The sequence below is a fragment of the Polyergus mexicanus genome, unplaced genomic scaffold, assembly GCF_030449975.1.
Source record: "Polyergus mexicanus isolate NDT 795.1 unplaced genomic scaffold, iyPolMexi1.0 SCAF_15, whole genome shotgun sequence".
In the NCBI taxonomy this organism is placed as follows: domain Eukaryota; kingdom Metazoa; phylum Arthropoda; class Insecta; order Hymenoptera; family Formicidae; genus Polyergus; species Polyergus mexicanus.
Genome location: NW_027223335.1, coordinates 4,284,956 through 4,296,439, shown reverse-complemented (window position 1 = coordinate 4,296,439; position 11,484 = coordinate 4,284,956). Strand labels below are relative to the sequence as shown.

At 34.0% G+C, this 11,484-nt stretch overlaps 3 protein-coding genes across 3 annotated transcripts; all 3 read left to right on the top strand.

The window, feature by feature from the left end:
* The first annotated feature begins 264 nt into the window (after window positions 1–264).
* LOC138939827 (probable RNA methyltransferase CG11342) lies at window positions 265–4,542 on the top strand. The gene is made up of 3 exons (XM_070308031.1): window positions 265–594; window positions 2,954–3,187; window positions 3,816–4,542. The coding sequence occupies exons 1-3, from the start codon at window positions 457–459 to the stop codon at window positions 4,362–4,364; spliced, it is 921 nt and encodes a 306-aa protein (XP_070164132.1). The 5' UTR covers window positions 265–456; the 3' UTR covers window positions 4,365–4,542.
* A 100-nt stretch (window positions 4,543–4,642) lies between these two features.
* On the top strand, window positions 4,643–6,994 carry LOC138939828 (chromatin complexes subunit BAP18). The gene is made up of 4 exons (XM_070308032.1): window positions 4,643–4,867; window positions 5,460–5,551; window positions 6,380–6,478; window positions 6,548–6,994. Exons 1-4 carry the CDS (start codon window positions 4,715–4,717, stop codon window positions 6,834–6,836), a joined length of 633 nt encoding a protein of 210 aa, XP_070164133.1. The 5' UTR covers window positions 4,643–4,714; the 3' UTR covers window positions 6,837–6,994.
* A 501-nt stretch (window positions 6,995–7,495) lies between these two features.
* LOC138939688 (lysosomal dipeptide transporter MFSD1) lies at window positions 7,496–11,310 on the top strand. The gene is made up of 7 exons (XM_070307747.1): window positions 7,496–7,964; window positions 8,800–9,076; window positions 9,161–9,577; window positions 9,786–10,097; window positions 10,182–10,294; window positions 10,396–10,634; window positions 10,887–11,310. Exons 1-7 carry the CDS (start codon window positions 7,823–7,825, stop codon window positions 10,929–10,931), a joined length of 1,545 nt encoding a protein of 514 aa, XP_070163848.1. The 5' UTR covers window positions 7,496–7,822; the 3' UTR covers window positions 10,932–11,310.
* The last annotated feature ends 174 nt before the right edge of the window (window positions 11,311–11,484 follow it).

Below are 11,484 nucleotides of genomic sequence, written 5' to 3'. Positions count from 1 at the left end.
CCCCTTCGTTTTTTTCTCTCGCGAAAGCCACATAGTAGTTTATATATATATATATAGGCAATCTCGCGTTAGGATAGGAGATCGTGAGATTTTTTTGTCATTGCTATTATAATTTTTTCGTATTTGAATCTTTATTCGTTAAAAGAAACATTTGAATTGTGCATCCGCTGTTTCTATATCTAGTTGTTTCTAAATTATAGACATAATTGACGAATTGTTTATTAATCATTTAGATATAAATCAATCTTGGAATTAATTTTTTAGATATAAATCAATCTTGGAATTTGATGACGAAAAGACCATTATGAAAATTATGCGTTAAGAAGAAACTGATCTCACGAGTGAGACGAATCGTCTCGGGATTATTATGCGCGCGTTGCCCAACATGATAGCTTGTTACGACAGAGAATGCCCTTAGGCGTTCCCTTTTGAGATCGAAGACGATGTTGATTTCAGATGACTAATCGCGATCGTGTCATTTATGTGGCACTTGTGACGACACACGTGAGTTCAATGTCCCGTGTCGTGAGATGCTTCTACCGAACACTCGTAGGAATGCAAGCGAGCAACATTAAATCCACTTCGCATGTTCACGTATGTAATTATGTAATATTGTATATATTTGTAATATAAAATTTTTTATATATATATTCTTGTCGCAAAATTTTTTATTTTGCCGTCTTAAACGATATATTTCTTATACGAATTAAAAAAAAAAAAAAAAAATGTTTGTCACTTTTGTCATAAACATCCATATATTTACGTACATCTATTTGAAAAAATACACACAGAGCATCCTTATTGATTTCTCGTTTATTTTATTTGTATAATAATAATGATTGCAATAATGATTAATTAATATTTGAACAAATTTGAAACAGTTCGACGACAGTTGAGAAATTGAATTTTCGCTTAGGTGCTTTTTTTCAACGAACATATGCATCTGCGACGCAAATGAGGTCGTATCAGCGCCAATGTAACTGATGCAATCCACGCGCAGATGTATACAACAGGCAGATCATAATACTCGTTGCGATCGACAATATAGTATAGAGACAATCATTATATACTCTCCCGCAAGAAATTCCGCGCTAAATCGCCATACAAGTCCGGAATTATTCGGCTAATTACGTTGAGCTATAATCGCGGACGCACGACGCGAGGTAATTAGATACCAAGCAAGTTGTGTATCGTTTTCCTCGCTATAATGATTACGATTAACACTGACAAAACGATTACGCAAGTAACGAGCAATTCCTTCACGAATCGAAACGCATAAGACAACGAGGGCTCGCCTATGCGTTCTCACGAAGGCAAGAGGAGCCTGGAATCCAATCGCTTTCTTAATTCGATAAATTTTACCGCGCCAGGCAATGTGCGATAATGTGTTGGTACACAATCGTGAGCACACATATGGGCACGTGGGTACCGTGCCCTCACGATCTCGGCTCGGATTTAGCAATCCGTATATATGCCTCGAAAGGATTTGGCAACGCGATGAAAGATCGATGGACCGCGCGCCTCCCTGTCGTGCCGCGCCGGATTCAATATTTACCGAATCTTCGGCGGAAAGGCGTCTCCTGGAAAGGTATTATATTGTCCGTCGTGTGACTTTGCAAGAATAGACAAAAGTGATTTTTTGCTGGATGGACGCTTTTTGGATTGGCCTTTTGGATTGTTCTCTCTCTTTTGACATCGTTAGAAAATAGAGGATAAAACGAATAGGATCAAGGATAAAGCGCAAAAGTGACAAATAAAATTGCGAAGACTAAAAATTTCAATACGAGTTGTTTCTCTAGGCGGTACAAATATATATTTCGGTTGTTCAGTGAAATGTTCCGGGTAATGTTATTTTTTATGTACCGTAAATAATCCTATAAATAAAAGATCCACATCTTTTTAAATTTGACATATAAAATCTCTATCGATGCAAAAATAATTTTAATCGATCACTACTTTTTGAAATTAGATTTTAAATTATGCTTGCTTATATCTTTTTTTTCTAAACGAAGCTTCTCAATCTTTAATAATGGATAAAAAAAGAATATTTGATTTGTGTTTTACGCAATACATTTTTTTATTATTTTAAATTATTTTAGTTTGCTCTATATAATCTTTGGTATCTTTTAATATCTTGTCAAATTTTGATAATTTTTTTCAGTATTTCTTTAATATTGCTTTTTAGTTCCTTTTCAGAGTCATCAATGACAGATTATTCATAGTTAAAATAATCTATCGATAATCTTCCATGGTCGCCGTCGTTTCTTAATCGAAGGTTACAATTATTTAGGTCGCGGACACGAATTAACCGTTCAATCCTTCCGCTCTTGGTCCCCCTGACCTTCTCTCGTAATCTCTGTTCTCTTTTCTCTCTCCCTTCCTCTTCCTCCCCCCCCCCCCTCTCTCTCTCTCTCTCTCTCTCTCTTTTCTCCTCTTCTCCTCTTCTTCTCTACTCCTCTAATACTCTTTCTGTCTCTTTGTCGCTTGTTAACGTCGTCATTGCCGTCGTCACCCACGATCGTATACATACTATTGCAGTATTATACGCAATATTGCACTCATTTCTGTCATACATTAAACTGAGAGTTGAAAAAGAATTGAGTTGTGATAGAAATCCATTCTCCTATTCGATCTTTACTTTGATTTTCGAAATCACGCATATATACACTTTAAAATCTCTGCGAGTTTCTCTCCGTTTTATACAGTCGAAAATAAAATTACTTAAAAATTTTATTAATAATTCCTTAGTAAAATATGTGCATATATATGTTTTACTATTTCCAAGTTTTAATATTAATATATTGATGGATCTATATTGATAAACGTAATAAATTATATCGCGTAAACATATTCGGAGTCATTTAATACGCTCATCATCATATTTATATAAAGACAAGTAAAGTCGCTTAGCCCGTGCGTAATAATATTTCCACACATTTATTGTATGTTTCAGATTGTCTCTCTCTCTTTTTTTTTTTTAAATTTTAAACACACAATGAGCGGCGACGGGAGTAGCGGCGAGAAAACGGATCCGGGCGCTATCAGACACGGGAACTTCATAAATTATTACCAATTCCATCCTGCGGAAGAGCGCGTGCGGCAACTTCCGCGTGGCGTGTGGCAGCGACGACGGGACGCTCATCCGGCCCGGAAATACATAGGTCTAGACGTCGGCTGTAACGCCGGGGTAAGAACGGCACATCTGTCGGGGATCCAAAACGGGATGAGACTTGGCCTTCGTGATCTGAAACTACAAACGGCGCGTCTAATTTTGAGTCGAGTTATCCCTTTTTAGGTAGCGGTCGCGCGTCATCCGCTTCCGGAATTTGTATCTTTTGTGTCCTTGTTCTAGAAATTTCCTGCATGTCTGCTCGTTTTTCTTTCCATTAAAGTGTCTTTCCAATTATACGGATCGCAAATATCGTGTTTTCTTTCCCATTTCAGATAATTTGAGACGAAAATCCTATTAAGAAGAATCGCCATTAACTAATACATACGTATAAGCCATTAATTTATGATATTTTATAAGTGCTGGCTTTATTATATTAATAACAATTCTTTTTTCTCTTCTTCAGTTAATATTAGCTTTTTATTTTATTTTAAGAAAGCAAAAGTCAGTCTAAAAGATTTAAATATAACTTTTAAATTTATTCAATAATGACAATAAAAAAAATTACGACGAATGTTCCACAAAATTTTTGCTAAATAAATATAAATTTTAAATTTGACTTTGCAATCTGTAATTGAAAGAATGCATTTAAATATATCTTGTATATTTATATTTAATTCTGCTTAATTAACGACGTGTTTTGCAGAATCTCACATACATGTTATACGACTTCCTCGAGAAGACTATGTCCCAAGATCAGTGTCCCGAGATCTCTTTAATCGGTGTGGATCTCGATCCGATTCTGATCGAGAGAGCGCGCGAAGGTAATCGACGCCCGGATCGCCTTACCTTCGAGTGTCTGGATTTTTTGTCCGATGATTGCGGCGAGACGTTGAGGAAGCATCTGGCGCAGCTTCGCAAGACGCGATTCGATGTGGTATTCTGCTTCTCGATCACTATGTGGATTCATCTAAATTATGGCGACGACGGTCTGGAGGAATTTCTACGAAAAGCTTGCGATCTATCGGAAATGATTGTTATCGAGCCGCAGCCTTGGAAATGTTACAGAAACGCGTCGAGAAGGCTGCGAAGAGTGAAATCGGAGGACTTTCCGTTGCTGAAGGAACTAAAGTACACCGGCAATCCGACGCAGCATATCGAGGATATTTTGATTAGGCTGTGCGATTTTCGAAAAATCGCCGTCACCGCGGGTAACGATTGGGGACGCACGCTTTTGATTTACGAAAGAAAGTAGCGATCGTAAAATCAACTCGTTTTATGAAAGGGATCGACTCCCTTTAAGAAAGAAAGTTGCTGCATTTTTTATATTATGATTAAAAAAGTAAAAAGAGATTTATTAAAGAAGAAGATAAAAAAATAATGTACATGTGTGTGAATAAATAACTTGTGTTTCGTATACAATTATAATTTCTATTATAAACGAGATGCATTTTTTAAGAAAATAGGATATCTAAAAAAAAAATACTGCCTAAACTCCCAATTTTAAATATTAATACACAATGTATAAATATTTATACGAGGTATAATCTTTTATCGAATCAATATAGTCAACATAGGATGTAAAGATTTTTGACACAGCGAGTAATGGTAAAACAGAACAAAATTTGCGAACGAGATTCGCAAAGGAGACACGAGATGGCAGTAATGGGGTACCAATGTCGCCGCCATGTCACTATCGTTGGAACGGTTGTAATCGAATGTAACAACAATAACAACAACATGAACTCTGCGAGCAAGGTGAATATAAAAGCCGTTGTTGATGATTTTGATCAGTTCCTTTGTATTTCGTGTTTCAAATCTTTTTCGCGAGTCGTGTGCGATGCTGAAGAAATCCAGGAATAAAAGAGATGTTTCAAATAAAGCCTCCAACTCGAGGAAATCGCAGATTTTTAGATCGATGTTATGTTGAAGGGTTTTCTTTGATTTATTCTTCAATTTTGTACTTTTTTTGTAAAAATATTTTAATTAATAAATTTGATATTTGCGCGGAGATCGTACTGTATTTAAAATATATTATATATAGTTTGTATAAAAAAAAAAGTAATAAATATCGTGCCGTTAGGTTAAGCAATTATATGCCGGTGATGCTTACACTCTGATTTAAAAAAAAAAAAAAAGTTTTTTTTTTTCCCCTATTTATGTGCTGCTTTCTGTTCATAACTTTTATATTTAATTCGCGGTTCATTTTTAGATAACTTTTATCTAACCTTGTATTAATATGATATTAACTATAATATAACGGATGATGAGAGAAATTTTAATGTAGTTATCATTAACAACGAATACACATAACAGCTAGAAAAAAAAAATTTAATCTATTTGTTTTTAGGTGGGTGAAATCTTCACCGCAGCTGGTGTGGCCTTTAACAAGCTGGGTGAACTCACAATGCAGCTGCATCCAACATCCGACTCACTGGCAGGGTAAGTTAAATATGAAAATATTATTGCGATCTATAAAATGGAATATTGTTTAGTGATGGAAAAATATAAGTTTCTAATCTTATCAGGATGTCCGAAAATAACAATCGTCTCTAATATAACAAGCAAAAGTGACATGAAATATTTATGATTTTGTCACGATTATTATGACGATGTTTATAGTGCAGAATGATTTTTTGGTAGTGTACATTAAACTTTGTTTGAGGATGACAAAAGATAGAAAGTAAGAGAGAGTTTAGCATGACATTTGCAGAGGGCAAAGCGAGATATCTGATAATTTTTCACGAAAATCATATTATTATTAAATTTTGTTTTCATTATGTTTTTACAATTTGAATTAGAAAACTGATCACAGATGTTTATGAGAATAAATAAGCAGATGTTATTGAATTAAGTTTTTGATTTTTTTTTGGGGGGGGGGAGGGGAATTTTTTGCTTTTTGTTTATTATTCTATAAATTGCATAATCGAATATATTTTTGTAATGTTATAAAAAAAGATTAGTTCCTATTTTAACACGCTCTTGTTTATTTAAATAATTAATTTTGTTTATTATATCGCGCGAATATGTTATTTTCAATGTATCCAATATTGCGTTCCGATATTACGGCCAGTATTGAAAATCTATAGTTTACGTAACGTACATTATAGATTTTCAGTACTGGCAGTAATATCGGAACACGGCCCAAGATAATCACAAAGTAGCTTTTCATGTTTTCAACAAATATGCAATGTACACTATCAGAGTATTATTCTGTATAACTATTATAGACCCCATGCTCTTTTCATAATTTCCTATCCCCCTCAATAGTAAATGGACTGAGGAGGACATTGAGATGCTCCGTCACTCAGTAAGGGCTTTCAGCGAAGAGTTGAACAGAATAAGCGAGCACATCAAGAGTCGGACGGTGTAAGTTTTCAAAGGCTGCCATTGAGGTATGCCTGAATTGAACAGCAAACGTATTGCTCTCTTTTCCAGTTCTCAGATACGGACCACCCTGAAGAAAAAGGCGTTCGAAGAAGCCGGAATATCCGTCAGGCAACAACAGATTCTTCCTCAGCAAGCACAACAATCGACATTAGTTCAGCAACAGGTCGTTAAACAGCAGTCCACATCGGGAAATCAAAGTCTAATAGGAAAATCAGCGGAAGTAACGCTCAATATGCTGAACGCACCTGAGACGGAAGTGGATGTCGAGGGACTTCCCGAGGAATGTCAAGTGAAACTTGAATTCGAGGAAGGCGCTACCGAGGAAGTTACTGGTTAGCTCTATATAGTTAACTTATTAATTAAGTTAACTGAGTAAATAACTAAGGACTTGACGATACCAAGGTTTTCTATCATCTGATTGTTCATTGATGGTTCGAATTTTAACTAGTTTTAAGTATCTCGATCGCATATAAGCTCATAAGTTACCTTTTTACAATAAATGTATGAAAATCTAATTTAATGTTATTGTTTTCGAATATATGAAAAACTTATTCATCTTCTAATGTAATTTCGATTATAGGAAGTCTGTTTGTTTGGAAAAATAAGTGCAATTTACAATATTTAGAAATGGAAAGTAAGACTTGCAATAATCGTAAAATATAATGATTAAAATTCTTATGGATTGAGATAATATTTGATAAAATTTATTACAGATTTGTTTCTGCTATTAATTGAAATCTCCACATGTGCGAATCATTGCAAATACAATTGAGCAATAATTCGGTAATTTAATAAAAAAATGTAGAAGAATCGCTCTGAAAACGCTCTGCATATAATTTTTATCGAATCACATAATCGAAACATTATACTATAAAAATTGTGCGATAAATTATAATTATTTTTGTCATACTGTCAAGAATACGTTGGCGCAAGGAAAATTAGTTATTTCCTTTCGTTCCATTGGTACGCGTTTTTCTTCCACCTTATAGGGATTTTGTCGTACATGCGCGTAAAATCTAGCCCGCTAGCCTGCATCTGATATATGATATATCTCGGAGTCTCGGGCTTTGGTAGGATGACGCATACGCGCGTCGACTGACAAATTAATCAACAATCGTGGTACTGGGCTGTTGCGGGATGCACTGGCAGTAATCCGTCGGTGTTGTTCTTCGATCACAGTGCCGCCGATCTCGATAATCGTGCGATGTGAAAGAAAAAGGACGAAACTGCCACGTGCATCAGATTATCTGAATTTGACATATGTAACGTATAAGCTCTTTCGATATTGGACGACAACAAAGCAACAGACCATAACAACGAAGCATGGAGGGAGGTGTAACGGAAAACTCTGTTAGCACTGAAATGAACAGGTCCGAGGACGAGGTAGCCCTACAAGGATGTTGCAGTCCCAAGAAAATGCCCTACCGATTTTTGGGCCTGGCGCTCATGTGTCTACTCGGATTCGGTATGAATTGACTTCGCGGATGCGTTGTTTACTCTACGCAACGCGTCGCTTCTTTATCTGTGATTTTACAGCTGAAACGGTGTCACTGTCAAAAGAGCGAATTGCTATCGCGTCGATAACGACGATCGCGATCTTTGTATTTATATATTACTTGGGACATATCTTTATTTAAAAATGCATTTTATTTTAAATGAAACTATCTAATTCTTATTGTTTTATTTGTGTGCAATACACATTTTTTAATATTGATTTTTATATATGTTGCACTTATTTAATATTAAGATTTCTAATATTTCATGGGAATATAGATAGCCTCTTTTAGCCACATTTATAAAGAAAAACATAGTACATAATAATATTTATTTAATGCTTTTTTTTTTAAATATTTATAAGAAAATTTTTAGTTGCAATTTAATAGTTAAAATTAAAAATAGAGACATCAAACAATAAAAAAAAATTAGTTGGAATGCAATTGAAATTGTTTGCATTCTCTCTTATATGCTTTCTTAAATGCGTTATTAATTATAGAGCAAAATTTAACACACTGCTTAGATAAGGCATATCATGAATGCTCTCTTTGTATGATTTATCATGCTTTTCTCAGTATTTGCCATATATTGTGTGATATTAGAATTTATGACACATAATGAAATTATGCATATATGATAATACTACTTTCATTTAATGAACTGTAAATCTTTTAGTAAATTTTAATTCGTCTAATTGTAGAAGATTAATGTATAAATTTCTTTTTAAGAAATGTGTTTCTCTCTCTTTACAAGATTATGCTCTAGCTCTAGCAAATACTTTAATAGATATTTATCCTTTATTTTAGGATCGTACTTTTGTTTTGATAATCCTGGAGCATTACAGGATAATTTTAAAACTGACTTACATATGTCAACTAGCACATTTGTTTTGCTATATTCTATATATTCCTGGCCGAATGTCATTTTGTGCTTCATTGGTGGATTTTTATTGGACAGTGTCTTTGGAATTCGGTTAGGTACTGTGATATATATGGGACTCACGTTGATTGGCCAAATCATTTTTGCAAGCGGTGCCTTTTTTGATGCTTTTTGGCTAATGATGCTCGGCCGATTTGTCTTTGGGTATGTGTCTATTTAAATATTACAATTATTGCGTATCCATTTATAAATCATAGAATCAAGAACTATTTTTTTCTTTCCTTCCAGAATCGGTGCAGAATCATTGGCAGTTGCCCAGAACAGTTATGCAGTCCTTTGGTTCAAAGGTAAAGAATTAAACATGGTGTTTGGATTGCAGTTGAGCTTTGCGCGAGTAGGATCGACCGTAAACTTTTTAGTAATGGAGCCAATATACAATTATGTATCTAAATATTATAAGGGCCCAGAGTGCATCGGCGTAGTTCTCTTTCTCGCTGCTGGAACTTGCGTGATGTCGATGATATGCGCGTGTATATTAGGCTTCATGGACAAACGCGCTGAAAGATTGCTCCGACGAGGAGAGGGACAAGAACCACAAGTTGTTAGTCTAAAGGACGTCAAGGATTTTAAGCCGATCTTTTGGTTGATTGCGCTCATTTGCATTGCTTACTACGTTGCAATATTCCCCTTTATCGCTTTAGGAAAGTAAGTGCATGATAGCGTAAACACTTATTATATAAAACGATTTTATAATCGTATCAATCAAGCGTATAAAATATTTTTCAGAATAATGTTGATAACGATATTATATTACGCGATTCATTCCATATGAGTAGAAACTAACTTATTCTTACTCTTCATTTATAATTATACATATTAGAAAACAAGTTAATATTTCATTAATTTTTTTTAGAGTATTTTTTGAACGGAAATACAAATACGATCCATCTGCTGCAAACACGGTGAATTCTCTCGTTTATTCTATATCAGCGGTATGGTCACCTGTGTTAGGTTACTTAGTAGATAGAACAGGGAAAAATGTATTATGGGTGTTTATTAGTATCTGTGTGACTATCCTTGCACATGGATTACTCGCATTTACCTATTTGAATCCTTATGTGTGTATGGTTCTCATGGGATTGGCATATTCCATGCTCGCTAGCAGTTTATGGCCTTTAATCGCTCTTGTCACACCAGAGCATCAACTTGGTACTGCTTATGGAATGTAAGCACAATTTTTATTGCTCATTTTAGCGAAATAATGTTTAATAGTGAAGAAAATATTGATATATAATTTGCTTTCTTGCAGAGCGCAGTCTGTACAAAATTTAGGTCTTGCTGTAGTATCAATTGTAGCTGGCATAATTGTCGACAAAGGAGGATATTTAATGCTCGAGATGTTCTTCCTCGGTTGGCTTTGGGGTGAGCATTTTTGTAAACTTGAAATCCAAATAGTTAGCGCGCGTTTTCGCATGTTGTAATGCAAAATTTTACAAACAACATATTTCACTTATTGCAATCAGTTTCGTTGATAACCGCTGGTGCAATCTGGGTATCGGACATAGCAACAAGCGGTGGTTATCTCAATATGACACCAGGACAAAGAGAACGATATGAGACACTTCGATGTACGCCTGAGAGTTTAGAACGAGAAAAATTATTGTCGTCGGAGTGTACATCGGATTTCTCAGCGGATAGTCTTATGCAACCACAATCTGATATCAGTATACGAAACCGTTATTTATCTCGCATTGGTGCAATGGTAAATCTATTTTAAGACATATATATTTTTAAGATATTATATATATTTTTAATTTATATGAGGAATATATACATATTTTTAAAGGTAAATTAAGGTATTTTTTTAAAAAGAAAACGATATCCTAATTTTATTTTACTAATATTATTTAATGTTACAAAAAGTATATTTTTTGTATTACGTTGATATCATATAACTAATAACTCGAAAATATAAATTTTTATTTTAATATTAAATAACCTTTCTAAATTGTAGGTACCACCACATGCAGTAACACCGATTCATCGAGCATTACGATGATACGCACAATCTAGTTGAAAATTTATGTATAAATAGATATGTAAAAGAGTTTTTAAATCTCGTTAAAGTGTTTGTTCACTGTGTCTTCCTATTATACACAGCTTGATCTGTGATAATTCCGTAATGCAATTAAATCGAAATTCTGTTTTAACAATCTGTCGAAATATTTTTTTAATTAATATCAATTTATATATTTTATATAAAACAATGACATATGATTAAGTGTCACAGTTACCATTGAATATTAAGAACTATTGAGTCATTCCCTATCTTTATTTTTTAGAAGCGTTACGGGATTACTTAATCTTAATTTATAAGATAATGTTACATATATCTTGTCATATATAATATAACTTGATGTAATATTGTAATAAATAAATGTCCGATCTCTCTGATTATATCAAGAAAATTTAATCCATATTCTTTGAAATATCTCAACTAACTTTATAATGTTAGTAAAATAAAATTAGAATATCGTTCTCTTAAAAAAAAAAAAAAAAGTCTTAATTTACCTTTAAAAATATGTATATATTCCTCATATTAAATGAACTAA

Excerpts from the sequence above, each read along its gene's own strand:
- LOC138939828 (XM_070308032.1), top strand. The coding sequence starts at position 4,715 with ATGGTAAAACAGAACAAAATTTGCGAACGAGATTCGCAAAGGAGACAC. Across the intron at positions 4,868-5,459 it reads ACATGAACTCTGCGAGCAAG|GTGGGTGAAATCTTCACCGC; the intron begins GTGAATATAAAA and ends ATTTGTTTTTAG. Across the intron at positions 5,552-6,379 it reads ACATCCGACTCACTGGCAGG|TAAATGGACTGAGGAGGACA; the intron begins GTAAGTTAAATA and ends CCCCCTCAATAG.
- LOC138939688 (XM_070307747.1), top strand. The coding sequence starts at position 7,823 with ATGGAGGGAGGTGTAACGGAAAACTCTGTTAGCACTGAAATGAACAGG. Across the intron at positions 9,578-9,785 it reads CCCTTTATCGCTTTAGGAAA|AGTATTTTTTGAACGGAAAT; the intron begins GTAAGTGCATGA and ends AATTTTTTTTAG. Across the intron at positions 10,098-10,181 it reads CTTGGTACTGCTTATGGAAT|AGCGCAGTCTGTACAAAATT; the intron begins GTAAGCACAATT and ends GCTTTCTTGCAG.
- LOC138939827 (XM_070308031.1), top strand. The coding sequence starts at position 457 with ATGACTAATCGCGATCGTGTCATTTATGTGGCACTTGTGACGACACAC. Across the intron at positions 595-2,953 it reads AATCCACTTCGCATGTTCAC|ATTGTCTCTCTCTCTTTTTT; the intron begins GTATGTAATTAT and ends TGTATGTTTCAG. Across the intron at positions 3,188-3,815 it reads ACGTCGGCTGTAACGCCGGG|AATCTCACATACATGTTATA; the intron begins GTAAGAACGGCA and ends CGTGTTTTGCAG.